Source organism: Octopus bimaculoides, chromosome 7, assembly GCF_046866305.1.
Source record: "Octopus bimaculoides isolate indiv1 chromosome 7, ASM4686630v1, whole genome shotgun sequence".
In the NCBI taxonomy this organism is placed as follows: Eukaryota; Metazoa; Mollusca; class Cephalopoda; order Octopoda; family Octopodidae; genus Octopus; species Octopus bimaculoides.
Genome location: NC_142934.1, coordinates 13717864 through 13737811, shown reverse-complemented (window position 1 = coordinate 13737811; position 19948 = coordinate 13717864). Strand labels below are relative to the sequence as shown.

General features: G+C 35.0%; 1 protein-coding gene across 26 annotated transcripts in view; it reads left to right on the top strand.

Annotated features, from left to right (window-relative positions):
* The window catches only part of LOC106869751 (liprin-alpha-1), a 323446-nt gene that overhangs the window by 79360 nt on the left and 224138 nt on the right, over positions 1-19948 (top strand). For 2 of the 26 annotated variants that reach the window (XM_089354798.1, XM_089354792.1), the window contains exon 1: positions 6537-7626. The exons of 23 other annotated variants lie outside the window; for them this stretch is intronic. In XM_089354798.1, the coding sequence (XP_089210924.1) occupies positions 7519-7626 (108 nt within the window). In that variant the 5' untranslated portion in view covers positions 6537-7518. Of the gene's footprint in view, positions 1-6536; positions 7627-19948 lie in introns of those variants that run through there. One more of the 26 variants, XM_089354783.1, reaches the window with a different exon arrangement.

Here is a 19948-nt window from a genome sequence, read left to right as displayed (position 1 = left end):
TGAAAAGCTGAGGTTACTGGGTAAAGAAGGGAAGGAATGATGATGATGATGATTATCACCATCATCACCATCATCATGATATTAGAAATAATATACAAATGAACTAAAATGCCAGTTTCCTTCATTATGAACTAACAAACCCAGACAGTATATTACTGGCTGTTGAACTTCTGTTATCACTTTGAATATACTCCCCCCCCCCCTTCTCCTTCCTCCATTGAAATCTGCAATTATTATTATTATTATTATCATTATTATTTTTCTACCTGCAGAGGATTTCTCCTCACTGCAACATCTTGTACAGTCATGGAATTGGTAATCAATAAGTTATTCCTCTTTCACCTATAATCACTCAATACCTGTCAATGTAACTTTTTCTTAAAACAAATCTAGTGACCTTTCCCCCTCCTTCTTCACCTTTGCTTCTCCCCCCCCTCTCCCTGCTGTAAAATGGCTCTCTATAGATTAAATGCCATGACAAAAATAGAGTATTTTTTTTATATAATCATCACCACCACTGCAATCATCAATAAAATACTTTTACTAGATGCCTTCCCTTTCAAACCGTCAACTCTTTTTTTTTGTTTTTTGTATGATTGAAAATTTAAAAAAAAAAAAAACCCCAAAAAACCATTATATTTATTTCATAATTAAATTAAAATTATTATTCATCATAATTTTTATGTGAATTATTCTATGCTTGCATGAGTTAGATGGGCCTTTTCCTGCGTAACCTCTCACCACTTGTGATTCTTTGCCATTTTCCTTGTGAGGTTCAATACTCAGACATCAGCTTTAAAAGCATCTTCCCTTTATCCTCCTTGGCCTTCCTCTTCTTCAGGTTCCTTTGTAAAAATATCTATACTTTGCTGAAAATTTGGCATCCTAATGTTATTGATAAATTCAAGTTGCTTGCATTTATTTCTTTATCCTATTCCTAGTTCTGTGGAGTTCCAACTTTTGAATTGACTGTTATTTAATCAAATATAAGAAGCTCAGACAACAAGCTGGCAGAATTGTTAGCATGCTGAGCGAAATGCTTACAGTATTTCGTTTTATCTTTACGTTCTGAGTTCAAATTCTGCCGAGGTTGATTTTGCCTTTCACCCTTCCGGGGGTCAATAAAATAATACCAGTAGAGCACTGGGGTCAATGTATGATTGACTCAACTACTCCCACTTCTAAATATAAAAACTGCACCCCTCTGCCAAGCCATTTCAAGCCTGTATGGCAGAGTAGGCTCATCAAACCAGTATGATCACAAACTCAGATTCATGGCCTCCACATCAGACTATGGTTGGTGGAGAGAATATACTGAAGCCTTTGTTCTCCAGTGGACTGAACATGGGCAATCCATTCCAATACAGTCTAATCCATAAGAAACTCAGAATTTCTATAGGGAAACTTCAGTTCATTTTGAGGACACACAAATTATATACATTTCATATAATTTATTTTGTTTCATTTATTTTATTGGATTGGAGGAAAGGGCTGCTATAGCCTTTGCAGATCCTCTGAGGCTGGTGAGATTAATGCAGTTAATTGTAGATTCTATATTCTATATATACAGTTTTCATGTCTATTCATCTGTTTGTCTCTTTGGTTTAGTGGTAGTCCCACAAGTAGTGTTACGACTTCTAAGGCACAAGCATGGCTTTGTGATTAGGGAGTTTGCTACTTTTGAGTTTCATTGCATAGCACCTTGGGCCAATATCTTCTACAGCACTGGGCTAACCAAAGCTGTGCCAGTGTATTTGATAGAGACTGAAATAAGCTTCTTGTGTGTGTGTGTGTGTGTACATATTCTCTGAATACTGTGAACTGTGATGCTGTTGTATTTTCTTGTCAACAAATCACCTGCCAGTACTGCACCTTTAAGACATTCAAAATAAGCCCCCCCCCCTCCGCTTTCCAGCTATGGTCACCCCATTTAACCAATGTCAGCTTGAGCAAGGCATGTTAACTGATGATGATGATATATCATTGTTTTAGTGTCCCCTTTTCCATGTCTATGTGAACTGGATGGAATTTTATTTAGGAAGATTTTCTGGAGCTGAAAGCTCTTCCTGTTGCCTAGTAAGGTAATATTTCCCCATGGCTAGATATGTTTTTCGTGAAAGATTAGGAATAAAGGGAACCCCTTGCATGGCAGTGACAATTTCTTCTAATTATGTGATGTCAGTACAAAGAGATATTACACACACACCTGTAAGCTGATGCTTTATTTGAGGCATTTCTTGTTGGGGTCAAGGTAAGGCGACAGTAACACTCCATGTCCTTGATCTTACAACAGAACATCATTTTTTGTTGCGTAGCTCCAAGATAAATTGCTTCATCACAATCTCTTTCAGTTGGGAATCTTGTTATGAATTGTTAGCACAGCTGTGAATTCTTTGGTAAGGTGTTGAATCTTGTTCTTCATCTTGAAACAGAATCACTTTCTCTTAAACTTGAAAGCCGATGTACTGTCTGATCCAGAGAGAGCATGAATGAGAGCCATTGCTTTGCATTTTGTCTCTCCTAAGCTTAAGGTATTGCAGCTTAGGTAAATCATTTTCCAGTTTTGAATGAAATCCAGATTTCCTTCAGACGTATCTCTAGAATACATGCATCTCCACTACGAACCATATCAAAGAATGAATATTGGTGGACAATAAAAAAGTGTATCAGAAAATGAGGATCCTCTTGTTCATAATTGTACTGTTCCAATTAAATATGTGTGTCGAATTTTTTTTTCTGCTTCAAATCACATCTGAACTCACTCTCCAAAATAACCTGATGTTAAAAGATTTACACTGAGATCGCAGTGCTTTAGAGCATTAAAATAGTTGTAAATATGATAGCAGATCTTCATTAGAAAGCAGATGATACCATCTGTTTTCAAATTGGGATTTCAACTCGAAGACTTGAGTGATTTGGCTCATGCAATCCTAGGCTCCACATTATCTTTAGTGGGTCAATCATTGTTCAGTCGGACTGAAGTTGTGATTTAAGTCATTATCTTTATTTGGAAACAAGAGTTCAATTCTCTTTGTCATATCACATTACATGTTGAGCAACTTACAAGATATATATATGAGAGAGAGAGAGAAAGGAAGAAAGAAAGATGCTATAGAATTATGATCGCACACAGACATATACATAGAAACAGAATTTCTTTCACATATGCCCTGATGGCCACTAGTAGTGTGTAGCTTTTGACTGTGTAGGTAGAGAAAATTTTTTGTGTTTCTTCGTTATTTTTTGGTTGTTACTGGGTAAATGGCTTAATATATATTTTACCATTTCTATAACAAAAGATAGGGAATGCCCCACCAACATTCCTACTTGTACTTAATTCTGTTGATATAAGACAGTAGAAAATTTTTGTAGATGGATATTTGGCTGTGATACATCACACAGATGGCAGATTTTCAGAATAGATCCCATTTTGACTCATTCTTCTCAACTAATATCTGCATAAACATAAATAACTGTATCTCAAATGTACATTGGTGATAATATATCTGAAATTCCTGTTAGCTTTATTAGTATCCAACTTTGTGTTTTATCTCACTCTTATAAAAGCACTCTTGAAAAATATTTGTCTTAGTTGCATTACCTACCAGATGTATGAGAGGTTTTGAGATTAAATCACCGAGAACATGCAGAATTCTAGTAACAAGAGTGTAACATGATGTTAAGTAAAGGTTGATGGAAATGTTCCTAACAGTAACGGGTGGTGGGGCTTAGATACTTTATACCCCCTTGTTTGTAGTCTAAATCCCACTGTGATTACAAATACCTTTTATCTTGTTCATTGCCATATGTTTCTATATTTGAATTTTCTTAAGGTCTTTTTGGTCTTTGAATCTGCTGGGATTTATAAGTACCTGTAGGTATAATGAGTGGAGGGGAAGTCTGTATATCAAGAGGGAAATGAAGTTAGAGTTCATAAAAGGTAAATGGTTGTTTTAATAGCTGTAGGAACTGGCACTTCATTGGTTATGGCAATGAGGGTTCCAGTTGATGCAATCATCAGATCAGTCTGCTCATGAAATTACAGTGCAAGTGGCTGAACACTCCACAGGGAGATTCAGCATGATACAGGGTGTGACAAGCTGGCCCTTTGATATGTAAGAACTACTCATTTTTGCCATTTGAGTGGAGTGGAGCAATGTGAAATAAAGTATCTTTCTCAACAACACAACGTACTGCCAGGAATCGAACTTGTGACCTTATGATCATGAGCCATATACTTTAACCACTAAGCCATGTGCCTTTGCATATAGCAATCGAAAGGGCTGAAAAATGATTGAGTCTCAGGGAGGGTGGGTAACTTGATAACTATTCCAGTAAGCATTGTGAGAACTTGGTTTCATAATCCTATCTCTTTGGATTCATCAACAATCCAAACTCTAAGTGTACTCTCCCTCTCATTTCAGGTAGATTGACATTAGACTGATGTACATTTGGATCCATCAGGGACAAAGGGAACATTATCTCTTGTCCCAAGTTTAAAATGAGACCTTCTTTTGTCTTTGGCAGGTGGACAGAGGTGGGGGGTTTTGATTCACTACACACGCAAAAAAAAAAAAAAAAAAAAAAAAGGAAAAATTGACGTACCTTTTGTCTTTTAGGTCCTATGTGTAACCTGCATAGTTGAATGCTTGCAATAGCAAATCTCTCATGATATCTTATTTGTTATTTGCTTGAATACTTGGATCATGTGAAATTATCTCATTAGTTTCAATATTACAAAATCTGTTTATTGTTGTTGCTTCAGGAAGACACCTGGCACAGAGGTGGCCATTTAAATACCCAGGAGAGACACACTGGCTCAGCAGCCCATATCAGATATCTAGTAGAGTAGCTTGTGTACATTCTAGTTGTTGCCATCCTGCCATTACTCAGGATATGATGTTCTACAAGGATCAAGCAATGATGTTGGAAATCTGTTGTAGGGACCTATCAAAAAATAAGTTTGGTCAAGGCATTTCATGTGTCTTGTCTTTTATCTTTTACTTGTTTCTGTCATTAGATTGCAGCCATGCTGGGGCATCACCTTGAATAATTTTTAGTCCAATGAATCGATCCCAGTACTTATTTTTTTTAAAGCCTAGTACTTATTCTAGCTGTCTCTTTTGCCAAACTGCTAAGTCATGGGGATGTAAACACACCAACCCTGGTTGTTAAGTGGTGGTTACACACACACACACACACACACACACACACACACACACACACACACACGATGGGCTTCTTTCAGTTTCTGTCTACCAAATCTACTCACAAGGCTTTTACTGATTCATATTCACATTGCCAAAGGAATTAGCTTTGCATATTCATTTATAATGTGTGTGTGTGTGTATATGTCTTTGTCTACAAATACACTTATGCACAGAATAATTGTATAAATCTATATAAAAGTTTGCTGACAAGCTGGTCAATTTTAGAACCTTAGGACATATAAATTTTTCACTTAACCCTTCTGAAACTGACCTTAGCTTTCTGATATGAACTTTATATTTTAAATGATCTGAATTGAAATCTTCCATTAAGATTTCATGTTAATTTGTTTCAAACTAGCTTAATAGCAACAAAATTATTTTACTAAATTCTTCACTATTTTCAACATTAATTGAAACAGCCCAGTGTTTATCTACAGAAATTTGGTAATGAAATGAACAGGTTAATTTAAAAATGATGAGTGAAGACTGAAAAATCTATGCAGTTGTGATGATTAGCTTTTATATTTGATATTTCTTCTACATATTTTCTGTAAGCAGTATTAAAGTATAGAATCTTAATTAAATTATGTGACATAGTAAATTCTGATTTTCCCGTATTCCTATTCACGTGTCGGCTACCTCTTGCTTAGTGGCATTTCATCTGTCTTTATGGTTTGAGTTCAAACTCTGTCAAGGCTGACTTTGTCTTTCATCCTTTTGGGGTCAATAACATAAGTACCAGCTGAGAACTTGGATTGATATAATTTTCTTATCACCTTCCCTGCCATCCCAAATTGCTGGCCTTGTGTCAAAATGTGAAACCAGTAGTTAGTCTATAAAATGACTGTTTTGATATGTTTAACTTCTATTGTTTCATTTTATCATAAAATACTAGTGTGTGTGTGTGTAATAATAATAATACTTAGATGTGTGTTTCTGTGTGCGCGTACTTTTTGATAATAATACTTGGACGTGTGTGTGTGTGTGTAAAATAATATTTGGATGTGTGTGTGTGTGTGCATGGAAAACAATATTTGGATGTGTGTTCCTGTGTTTGGAAAATAACACTTGGATGTGCGTGTGTGCATGTTTATTTTTCTCTTTCTGCTTCTGCTACATAAAAAATAGATGTTAGTTGTGTAGTTCACAGTTTATAACTTGCATTAGTTTTTAGTAAGACAAGACATAAAACTTTCCCAATGCTGCTCTTGTATTGCAGTTTACCTACTGTTACAAGTTAATAGCAGAATTAGAGGAATGGCCATTAGCATCTCTGCTGCTGCTGCTGCTGCTGCTGCTGATCTTGCCGCTGCTAATATCACCCCCACTGCTACTGCTACTACTATCAAGCCAGTTTCATCAGCTGGAGTAGCTTCTATTGCAGATAGTGATGTGAACGTAATCAGCATGCTTCATCTTTTGGTAACCACAGTGTTGTCAACCTATCAGAATCACTAAGGATAAAATATATTGGTTTTTGATGCATACATATGATGGATACTTTGGGATGGTAGCAACAGTAACAGCAGCTTGTGTGTCTAATCAGTGGTGAAAGCTTTGTAAATTGTGAAGCAATTCAATTCATTTTCATTTTTTTTGTTCCCCCCTTTCTTTTACCCCCCACCAGTGTCTGCAAACATTAAGCTGTAATTAGCCATAACCATTCTTCAGCAGTGGATGCAATTGTTTGTAGCCATGTGTTACTATTTGGCTACAATGAGGCTGTGTAAAGTTACTTCCAAGCTGATGAACATTTCACATTTACTACCATGGATTAAACTAATGGATACCTCTTTTTTCCATGGATATCTACCATTGGAGTGGATTTACCTCTTTATTCTGCAACCTCTGGATATAAATTTATCTTTTCATTCATTACCCCATCACCTTGCAGTTTAGTTTCTCTTGTGTGGTTTACTTTATCTTTCTTTTTTTTTCCCCCCTTTTTTATATATATATATTTTAGTCTATTTTTACTTTGTCTAAGTAAAAAAAAAGCAAGAGTAAAGAAAATAATACTACCATTGTATGAGTATATATACACACATACCCATATATATATCTATATATACATATATAATACCTACACATACATACATCCACCAAACCAAAATACACCACAGAAACTTTGAATATAAAGTATTTTTTTAAAGGAGAGAATGCCAAAAAGTGTAATTTTTGGCATTAAAGAAAGTCAAAGTAGATATTTTTGAGATCATTAATATTTTATGTTTGTATATAAATAAATATATATATATACATATATATATATATATGTATATGTATATATTTGTTGTCATCTGACTCGATGGCTAACGGATTTAATCTACACTTAGACGTTAATTTGCGGGGGATTGATCATGTTGTGTCAAGATTGAAGAATAATGATATAAAACATCTCAAGTATTTTGTTCAGGTAAGTTTTTAACATGGACAAAAAAAAAAAAAAAAAAAAAAAAATTGTTTTGAAAGTATAATAAAGCAATTTTCTTAGTTAGAGGTACTTTTTACTAGTTGCTAATTTGTATATAATTAACATCACAATAGTATTTTACTTGTGAAGAAAATTAGTTTGCTAATGAAATATTTAGTCTTTATAGCTAAAACATTTACTAATAATTAGGGGGGAAAACAGCAACTTTTTTCTCCTTTTTCTGTTATATTTTGTATGTATTAAGCAAAATTAGTTTTCTATTGAAATATTTATTCTTTATAGTTAAAACAATAACTGCTGAGAAACAGGAAAAAAATTCCCTTAACTTTTTTTTTCCTTTCTAATCTGGTATATTTTGTTTAAAAAATTCCAAAAATGGTTTCATGTTAAATTTGGTGAGATAATCTCTGTGTATGCTTATAGTTGGATATGGTCTGAGCTGATGTAGTCATATAAAATTTATGGATTGGGTAGTTTTTAGCTTTTCATTTTCCATTATCATTCAGATGTATTGTTGAAATAGTTATTATATAGATCAGAAATCCAGTTGAAAATGTGGTTTATATTCCATTGTTCTGAAAGCTATTTTTCTCTTGAGAAGTATTCACTTTCATTTTCTAATTCTGTCACCTCCTTCTCCTGAATGAGATATTTATTCAAAGTATTACTCATAGTTATTCGTAAATCATTTCTTTAATCAGTTATATGCGGCATGCAGGATTTCATTAGTTTAGACAACTTCTTAAACTATTTTAAGATAAAGACCATGGGTTTGAATTTGTAAAGATGGGCACCAGTTGATATTGTTATAGCTCTGCTGAAAATCAAAATGTTGATAGGTTGATGGCTAAACTGTTCTGCAACATCAACTTGTTGAAAAGCAAATTTACTTTCTTAATGTATTTAGAGAACAAGTGTAGATATAATTTCAAAAAAAGCCAAGTCAGCTCCGACTAAGTAGACTTACAATCAATGACAATCTTACCATGACCATCCCATCTTGTTTTTTTTTCCATCTTCAGACATAATACGTTTACCATATCCTTCCTTTTAAAGATAGGGTGTGTGATTTGAGGGGGATTTGGTAGCTATTCTTTTGCAGGTCCCAAATGCTCAGAGGGTTTCTCAGGAAGATGAGAATTGCAATGACTTGTGACCATTAACCCTGTTTCATTAGGCATTTGCTAATGCCAGACTAGTGTGCTCCTCTAAAGGAAAAAAAAAAAAAAAATTTCCTGCCAAATAAACTGACTGCATATCATTACTAATATAAAATGAAAAGAAGGAAAGAACTCCAAGGTGTCATTTTAGCAGTGAGTTGTGTGTTGATGAGTGTATTCCTCTGAGGAATAGACTAATGACAGTTGATAAATAATAAATCAACGAAGCTAAATGCACAAGAATACTGTTCTATTTTGGAAATGAGCTCCTAAAACATTCTCTTGCCTTTTAATACCCACAAACTGTGTCTATCGAGCTATATGTCTTTATATGTGTCTGGTTTATGTTTGTGTGCATGTATGTATATGTGTCTATTCTTTTCCTTATTCTTTTATTGCATTTCATGCAGAAAATGCAGCCCTGTTGGGGCACCACCTTCACTAATCAATTGTGTTGATCCCAGTATTAATTTCAGTCCTAATGATTTTTATTAATCAAAAACGAATAAGTCACCTTTTCACCAAGAGGGACTCAGCTCGAGGCAAAGGATTACACTAGTATACATAAACGTATGTGTGTGTGTGTGTGGGGGGCATGCATATGTACATGCATTTACACTGGCATGTGTGCATTTGCATGTGAGTGCACTAATGGGGGTTTTTTTTTGTGGAGGACAGCAAAGCACAGTTCAAATTTTTAGTACTCTTCCTACATCCTGTTGCAAAAGCACATCTGAGGTTTCCTTGCTCAGGGCTGATATATAAAATCAAATAGCTGCTACTTTTATTGGGTTCTCTTTTATACATCTCAGTACAGATGGATCTAGTTGCAGGAGTCTGCTTTCCATTAAATCTGCTATTCCTTTCTGTCTGTGTAGAGGAGTAAATCTATAAGAGTTATTGGTATTTGGAACATTAGCGTTCATTGGATTCTCTCCAAATGATCCACTTGTAGGCATATATTTTCTTTTATTAAGCAATATAGGCTGGTTGTTCTCTTTTTTTTTTTTCCCTGGTCTCAGTAGTGACAGGGATAACTTTTTAAAACAGTAACAAGTGTGCAAACCTTAATATCTCTGAGTCTAGAGATCAGGGTGACACATGACCATGTACGTATGTACATACATACACACACACACACACACATGCTAATGGGCTGAATTGGACTGGTTTGCTTCAATGAACTTAGTTAAGAACATTTGGATATTGGGATTAAGTGATATCCTTGAATAGAGCACTTATTTGAATGTCTCTGATGATTGAGCATATTAAATTTGTAATGAATTAATGGTAGAGTGTAGAATTTGTAGAGTACCATAGAAAATAGCTTGTGATAGTGATACCTTTTTACGTTCTGGGTTCAAATCGTCAGGCTGCTGTTGCCTTTCCACCTTGTGAGGTCAGTGAAATGAGTACCTGTTGATTATAGAGCGATGATGGGATGGCGATAATGGTTATATCCATGAAGGCAAACCAGTACCTGAAACCAGTAAAAGAATAAAAAGAAAGAAAGGAGGAAGTTGTTAAAAATTTTATTTTGGTGATGATTGCTCTCTGTTTGTTGAGTTGAAATATTTGGTACATGGTCCTAGTGACATACATGCTTTCTTTGTATTGAATATCCCTTACCAAAACGTTGCTGAATGCTGCATCAGTTAGTTTAATGTCAAAGAAAAAAAGAAAAAATGTTGAGGAGGGAGAAATGGAGAATGGTTCCTAATGTTCCAATCACTAGTTTCAGTTTATGGAAGAAGAGGAAAAAAAATTATTAGAATAAAACAAGTAATGAATCATTTAAAAACAGTTTTATTAATTGTTAGTCAGTAACCTTTTAAAAATGTATATTTTTATTGTATATTTCTAAGAGTCGGAATTCAGTGATAATTTTCATAAATGGAAAAATATAATCATGTAACTTTGATGGATCAACCATTGAAATTGACAGCCAATTGATCAAAAGCGCAATTAAGGATATGAAGAAAGGGAAGGTACTGGGCCATTGGGGATGGTATAATCACTGAGACACTTAAAATATTTGAAGTAGATAATGTGCTAGCCACTCGTAGTCAGTCAGGTAGTACAGGAATGTGTCATATCCAGTTACTGGCGTAATACTGGCATCAACTTATACCAGAGCAAAAGAGATGCTTTAGAGCGAGACAGGTTGCATCAAACTGATGGATGAAGTTATAAAAGTTACTAAAAAAGTTATAGCACAACTGATTTGGAAAAGAATTAGCCTAGACAAGACTCATTTCAGGTTAATGCCCAGACAGGTGCCACTGATTCCATGTTCTTAGTGAAACAACAATTGTAGACGTACTTGGCTAGAATAAACCATTCTATTTAGCTTTTGTGGTCCTGGAGAAGTCCTTTGACGGTGCTTCGTGCTCTCAAGACTGGTGGTCACTAAGGTAACATGTATTATTAGGTCAGTGGCGTGTCTTTCTTGTAAGCCATGTACAAAGGTGGTATCATCAAGCTGAGAGAGGATTAACAATGAGTTCCATGAAGAATTTAGTTTTCAGGTTGGCGTTAATCAGGGCTTAGTTCTTTTTCCGCCTTTGTTTACTGTTGTCCTTCAAGCCACAATAGATGTTTCAGATTGGTTGTCCTTAGAAACACCTCTCTACCTAGTTACCATAGCTGAATTGTTTAAAGAATTAATGAAGAAATTCCAGGCTTGGAAACAATATTTAAAAAGGATGCTTCACAGTAAATCTAGCGAAGATGATAGGACCCTACTGTCACTAGAAATGGCCATGCTTGATATGCAGAGAAAGAATAAGTAGGAATTCAATACAATATACCCAATTTTGATCTATGGATACATTAGAAGTGTTGTGAGACCACAGGCAGTCTGACAAGGAATGTAGGTTGGCTTCATATGAGGCAGGTGCACGGGAGTAGCTAGCAGTAAGAATTCATGTGAAATGAATTCCTTCAAGTGTTCAGAAGGTTCCCTGGTGTAGTCGATAGATTTTGTTACCTAGATGACCAAATTTGGAGTGGAGGCAACTGTTCCAAAAGCCCAGTTGCCAAAGTTAAAATGTAGTGGAAAAAGTTCAGGGAGCTGCTACCTCTACTTTCCAGCAAAAGATTTCTCTTTCTTATTGAAGGGCAGATTGTATGCTACTTATGTATGCTGTGTGACTGAAAAATGGACCTTGAATGCGGAGGATTTGAGAAGATTGAAAAGAAATGCGGTGACCATACTTTGCTGGATGCATAATGTTGTTAGTGGAGTACAAATGAGGTGAAAGAAAAGACTTGACATGGAGTAACTGGATGGAGTGTGAAAGAGAGAAAACTATGTGGGTATGGTCATGTATGGAGAATGCCACTTGTTTAATGATATGCCAAGTGCTCTTTGTGGATGGAACCTGTGGAAGAAGAAGGGCTATGGGATAAATTCTGGAAGACTCATTTTAGAAAGCTGAATCTTGGGAAGGAGAGGAGGGAAAGAGGCCCATGAATCAGTGTACTAAAAGGGACTCACTCAATACATACAAGCACAGAAGACTGGATATAAAAAGGTTGATGTCAGAGATGGAAAATGAGATGCCTAATATCTACAATTAGATCTCCCCTGACTACTATGCTCATATCAATCCTTCATATATTGTTTCTTTGTGGCTTTGAGACTCTCATATCCATTGTTCTCTCACCTTCTCATTAATATATCTTCCTATTGTCACCCCCTCCCCCCATTGTACTGCCTATGTAACAAGGGATGTTATTAATTGGATCTGTCTTGATTCAGTCTCCCACTTACCACCATCCCCTCATTATCAATAGCCATCATCTACTATCTCTTTCTTTCTCTCTCTCTCTCTCTCTCTCCCCCATTTCTCCAACCCTTATCCACTAATTATTGACATCCGGCACCTCCACTCTTATCTCAAATTTTTTATTGCTATCCATCACTCAACATCCATCACTCATAGTCAGTCAGGTAGCAGAGGAAGGTGTTATCACCAATTACTGGCATAATAATATCACCATCCACTTCTACAAGAGCAAAGATGTTTTAGAGAGTGTTAGCTAGAGAAGCATTTAATTGATGAACTAGGTTATCAAAGTTACTGAAACAGTTCTAGTACAATTGATTAGAAAAAGAATTAGCCTAGACAAGATGCAGCTCTGGGGTATGCTAGGATAACCAGAGTAACTGGTGGTTACACCAAAGTAACTGATGATTACTCTCTCCTCTATCACTCATTATTGACATCTATAATGCCTACTGTCTTTCCAAGCTCTCTCTCTCTTTCTGTTTCCAGCACTTCTCTCTCACTTACAGTACCTTCTCTTCTATTACCCTGTCCTCTCTCTCTCTCCTCTCCAATGTGCTATTTGTATTGAATATCCTTACCAACAATTATCATCTAGCTGTTCACCACTCTCTTCCCTCTACTTATCTCTGTTACCTTTTCAAACTTCTCTCTTTGATTCTTTTCTTTTACTCTCTCATCTATCACATTCTTGCATTGGTCGTCTAACATCAAAGTCACTTCTATTTGCTGAGGACAAGACAACCTTCTGGTGTTGGCAAACGAGCAAATGGAAATCCTATTGGGTAAGAAAAGACTCTTTTCTCTTGTTGAGGACAAGACAATCTCTCAAGTACTGGTGTTCTGATAAAATGCATCCTGTACATCCTGTAAAGGGGTTGGCAATAGGAAGGGCATTCAGCTATAAAAGCACATTCAAAAATGGAACCAGTGAACGAGACAGACTTGTCTGTCTAGGAGGGCAGTGATCTGAATAAGAGCTGACTCAATCTACGATGCCCCATCCAACACATGCTAGCAGAGAAAAGGCTTTGTAAAAATAATGATGATGGAATAAAAAGGTTTAAAAAAAACAAAAATTTATATAAAACTAATAAAACTAGAAAATGTGTGTGTGTTTGCATGTTTTAAATGATGAATTTTCTGATCACTCATGGAAGAGATTTTAGTCTCTTGTACTTATTAAAGAATATAGATATTTTGATTTGTTTTAGATTATCAATAGATCTACCAATAAAACATTAAATATTCCCATTATAGGCAATCTCTTGAAGAAACAGTGTGGAAATTCCTTAAATATTTATTTTTCTTTCTTCTTTTTTTTTGCTTTTCTGTGCATGTATAAAAACTAGTCCATTTAAAACCCATTAAGATAATACAAACTAACTTAAGCAATCATTGCTGACATTTTAAAATCTATTTCATGAGATTGGATCACACATCCTGTAAGCTTGTCTCTAGTTATGCTTGACTAGTTAAAATGTATTGATTACTTGTTGATCTAGGAAATGAAAGGGTAGTCCTGTGATATTTGACTTTTAATTTGCCAATTTCATGCTATGATGCTGCCAGATGTTTATTCTAGCCTTGCTAGGAATGTTCTGAAAAATTTTCCCTCAGGCTAACTACTGAAGTCAAGAGTATATTGGTCAGTGCATTTAATTTCCTTTCTTATCATGTCGGAGCTTTTTTGTGCTATACTCTTTTAACTGAACATACAATGTGTACACACATGCGCTTGCGCGCGTGTATATGTATGGTATATATATATATATATATATATATATATGTATATATATATAAACAGGAGGTATTTTCTCATAAAGATGAATTGTCCTTATCGCTGGATTATATTTTTAACATAATTTAATTTGTGTAATGAAAAAATTTACAAGATAGCTTGGTTTACTATAAAAATGATTTCTTTAATCAGTATATATATATATATATATATATATATATATATATATATATATATATATATATGTATGTATGTATGTATGTATATAAAAATAAAAATGCATTTTTATCTATTGTTTCCATGGCTTCACATACTCTTTCTCTATTGGTTTTGAGTTCATAATGAAACAGAATCATTATTCATTATTTTTTGTTGTTTTTTGGAGGGGAGGTGGTGCTTTTCTATTTTTTAATCAAAATAATAGTGAAAAAGTAATTTTTAGAAAATATTTACATGATAAATTGCATTTTTGGGTATTGAACACTCTTTTATCAGTTTATAGCTTGGCAGTTTGATCATGAAAGGAGATATTGTTTAATTATGTGTGAATCTGAAGATAATAGGTAATTAGTGAAGAGAGTCTTTGCTAAAATATCCTCAGGAACGCTGTATATTATTGAAATGTAGGCCATGGAAATACGTTTGATAATTCTTACCTGGTTAGACTTTCACTTATAAAAGCACTTATAAAAGAAGTCAGTTTGTTTCTTTGGCAGCATTCCCTACGATAACTATCTTTACCACCTCAAACATCTTTCAACTCGTAATAATTTTCTTGATTCAGAAACAGGAATTGTTGGCTGTACCTTACACTTTCTTGAACTTATGTATTTATAATGTAATAGTTTAGTTCAAAGTAGTTTGTGCACTTTACAAGTGAATGTCTTGCATATCAGTCATTTGCTATCAGAAGCCACCATTCACAAACACATTCTAACCATTGCTCCATTGTTCTGGCAAATTCTTCTGTGATTGCTACAACAATGATGTTGGTAAACATCTTTATCTTTTACGTTTTGCTTGGCCACAGTTATAGGACTGTGGCCATGCTGGGGTACTACCTTGAAGGGTGTAGTCGAAAAAATTGACTCCCAGCACTAAGTTTTAAAGTTTGTTACTTATTCTGTTTCTTTTGCCAAACTGCTAAATTATGAGGATGCAAACAAACCAACACTAATTGTTAATCAACGGTGGTGGTGAAACAGATACATAAACGCACATAGGCACAGCAGGTTTCCACATGATTTCCATCTACCAAATTCACTCATGAAGCATTGATTGACCAGGTGTTATAATAGACGACACATCCAAAGTGCCACACAGCCATGCCTGCCCAACCTTCTATCCTAATCTACTGATTTCATACTCTCACTTTTTTTTGTCTCATTTCCCACAATATCTCAAACCTCTAAGCCCTCTTTTTTTTTTGTAATATTTCTTAAAGATTGCATCTCATTGAAAATCTTACTCTGTTTGTCTGTTCTTTTTCTCTTGTTTGTCACCTAGAGCAATTAAAATTGGGTATTAACCCAACCAATTGACTCTTCAATTCCTGAACTGGGGCAGTGCTCTTTCTCATGAAGCAAAATGTACTTTGGGGTGGGGGTGGGGGGTATTTAAAACTAAACTGCCATACTTTTCATTCCTGCCCTGAACCCCAAATCATTTTCCATCCAACAACCAAAGCAGTAAAAAGAAGAAAAGTTGTGTGGTTAAGAAGCCTGGTTTGTAACGATATGATTTTAGGTTCAGCCCCACTGAATGGCACTTTGAGCAAGTTTCTGCTATAGCCCCAGGCCAACCAGTGCCTGTGAGTGGATTTGCTCGACAGAAACCTTGTGGAAGTTTGTTTGTGTGCGTATGCATGTGCTTCTGTGTTTGCCAACACCCTCTTGACAGCTAGTGTTGGTTTGTTTACATCCCTGTAATTTAGTAGTTTGGCAAAAGTACCAGACCATGGGATGGGGGGGAAAGAAATACTGGTATCACTTTGTTCTATGAATACTCTTCATGGTGGTGCCCTCAGCATAGTCACTGTCTAATAACTGAAACAAAATATGATTACCAGTTTTTGTTCTTCTGACACATGTTTCTTACCTGGACAGAAGTGCTTGAATCAATGGATTACAGATGAATATGAGAGAAGCTGAAATGGTATTATCTAATATATCTAATGTCTGCAGACTCTAGAAACTGAGCAGCAGTTAACTAGTTCAGCCTTTGAGTGTGAAGGATAGATTATAATTCAGACAGTGTTACTATGTTGACACTAAGGGCATCTGACAGTGAACTTGGCTTGCTTGTGCACTAAGTTCATTAATGCAAAATTGACAGTGCATAAAGTCTGGACATGAAGAAAATGGATTGCAGTAATAAGTCATTAAATATTAACTAAGCTATGTTATCTAGGTGACCTGAACAAGTCTGGTTTAAAAGTCAGTAGTTGCTTAGTAACTAGAATTGGTAATAGCAAGAAAAGTCAAATTTCTTCTATTGTCGATGACAATAGTATTATTTCTGCAAAAGAATATGTTTTTGATGTATATTTTTTTTATATAAGTAGCTATTTACTTTTTAAAATTTTCTTTTTTAAATTTTATTTTTGTGAATGCATTCAAAGCTCAGCATTGTAAAAAACTAAGTGATTCACCAGTTTCCACATTTTTTCTATGATTTAAAACCAGTTCCATCTTTACTGTTTTTCTCTGTTATAGGATAACATCACTTAATAAAAATAAATTTTTATTCTGGATACAATGTTGTGCTGTAACAAGAAAGAGGTCATGATTTTCTGGTTAAGTGACCAAACTTAGTTTGCGCTCTCTTTGCAACCATTTGGTTTTAGGTTCAATCCCAGTATGTGACATCTGGGCAAGTGTCTTCTACCTTAGCCCTGGGCCAACTAATGCCTTGTGAGTGAATTTGGTTGACAAAACTGTGTGGAGGTCTATCACATACATACATACATGCATGCATGCATGCATGCATGTGTGTATGTGTATTTGTCACCTGCAGCCACATGACAACTAGTGTTGTAACTTAGCACTTTGGGAAAGGAGATTGATCATTTGTCAAATTATAATCCTCATTGTTGATTGTTGATCATATCGTAATTGGGTTATTATATAGAAATGTTTATAAAATACCTTCTTTGGATGTCTTGTGTTGAACTTGGTTGTTGTACCGGAATTTCAAACTTAACCCTTTATTTGATCCACAAGGGTACACTGTTCTCATTTTGCTCTCTGCATCTCATGACATGTTTTGCTTCAGTTGATTTCTGTGAATTACCTTAGTTCCTGGTCTGGGATTGAACTCAGAACCTCCTATGTGATTGCACTGCATTAACCAATGTCTTTATCTACTACGAAACACAGAGAGCTGCATGAGAAATGTGTGCCTCCTTGGAGATTGAATAAAGGGTTAAGTTTAAAATTCCAATACAACAACCAAGTTCAACATATGACACCTGAAGAAGGCTGGAGCATACAACAGCCAAAATGTAATGAAAGCAACGATCAAAATGATAACACTAGTCTGACTAATATAAACAGTATACATACTACAAGAAATATAATTACTAATTACATTGGCTAATAAATCAAACAAGTTCTTATAAGCAATAAATGACTTAATACTCTTTTACCTGCCTATTATTCAGTGGGAAAAATTACACAATAGCAACAGTAATAATCTTATTAAACAGTAACTAGTAACTTAAGCAACAACAACAAAAATGAGGATTAGATTCATAATGTTGACTATAGAAGCCAGATTGTTGTTGTTATGGTTTAGTTGAAGATGGCAAGCTGGTGGAACTATTAACATGCTAGACAAAGTGTTTATTGGTATTTCGTCCATCTTTACATTCTGAACTCAAATTCTGCTAAGATTGGCTTTTCCTTTCATCATTTTGGAGTCAATGAAATAAGTACCTGTTGAGTTCTAGGGTTGATGTAATCAATTCCCCAATACCCTAAAAAACTGCTGGCCTTGTGCCAAAATTTGAAACCATTATTATTGTTTAGTTGTCCATCAAGTCATCTTGGTATATTATTGTTATCATGATCACAGTTCAATTCCTGAAGTGATGTTCTCTACTTTTTTTTTTTTTAATGGCTGGGGTAGTGAATTATTACCTCTGTTAGAAATTATATTTTAATTGTGTAAGTCTGGGCTTTTAATTCACTAGTACCTGCTTTCCGTGTGTAAATTGTCTCAACCATCTCTTTGGCACCAGATACACTCCTAAGTTATTAGTACTCCCAGAGTTGATGCTTACCTTTAGTATCAAGTATTCTAGAAATGAATTACTGCTATCTGGATGGGAAAATAACAGGCCACCTTTTGCTTGACTAGAACTGAATCCAGCACTGCAAGTTTGATAATTCACTTGTTCATTTCACTATGCGGCTACTGCAAACCACAGTGAACTATATCACTTGCTCTTCCGACCTAATGAACTCGATCGTTAAGAGTTAATCATCTCAGACACCGTGTAGTATTGGTAATACAATGTGTATTGCCAGCCTCTCTGATAAACCTGTTTCCTTATTCAATCCTCTATGATTCATTTTTGATTTTATAGATTAGTGGAAGGTGTTTTATATATGACTGTGAGGCAAAATAGAAATCTCAAGCCAAATAAATTTCAGTTTTATCCCCAGAAAATGTTCCATGCAACACCAGTGACTCCATAAATGGTTCTATGTTCTGACTAAACACTAGTAATGTTTGAATTTACGAATCTACATTGAAGTTACAATCTTCATGAATATTGCAGCTACATTAGGCTGGTAATTGCGTCTCTATTAACATACTTAGCCTGGCAATTTGTTGGATGGAAGTTATTTGCACATTTCTGGAATCAACATAAACAAATTTGATAGAACATAAAAATTAAATGTTGAAATATTTAGGACACTTAACTCCCTCTATGTCTTTCATCTTTTCTGTCAAGTAGCTATAAAATATTCAACGGAAATTTATTGATAAACTCTAATTTGTAAATTTAACTGGGCACATGTAGATATGTTTGCATGCATAACTGATTCTGTTGACACTTGTACACATATGTCTTGAAGTATTTATTCAGATGGCAGCATAGCTATTTGGTTAAGTTTGCTTCACAGTCATGAGGTTCCATGTTCAATACCACTGCCTGATACTTAGGGTTATTCTAGCCTTTGATCGATCACTGCTTTATGAGTGTATTTTGTGTGTGTGTGTGTGTGTGTGTGTGTGTGTGTGTGTTCATGCTTTTGTTTGTGGTTATGTTATGAACTTTTATGTCCTGTCACTTAGCAGTTAGAAATCGATAAGTTCTCGTCTAAAATACAGTATTATTGACTAAACCCTTAAAAGTAGTTCTCTTGCAAGCATGAGTAAAGGAATAAAATAATATAAAATGGTAAGCATTGTGGTTTAGAGATGGGTTCTTGGCAAGAAAAGTCAGTGAAACAGTTTTGATTCTTGGTTGTTGAGGTTTCGAAATTTTCTTGAGAATGTTGTGGTTCTTAAAATTCATTTTGCTCTCTTATAATGTCACTAAGGTTAACCATTCTTCAACAGATTCTTCTGATTTCATATAGTAATCAGAAACCAAAACTTTC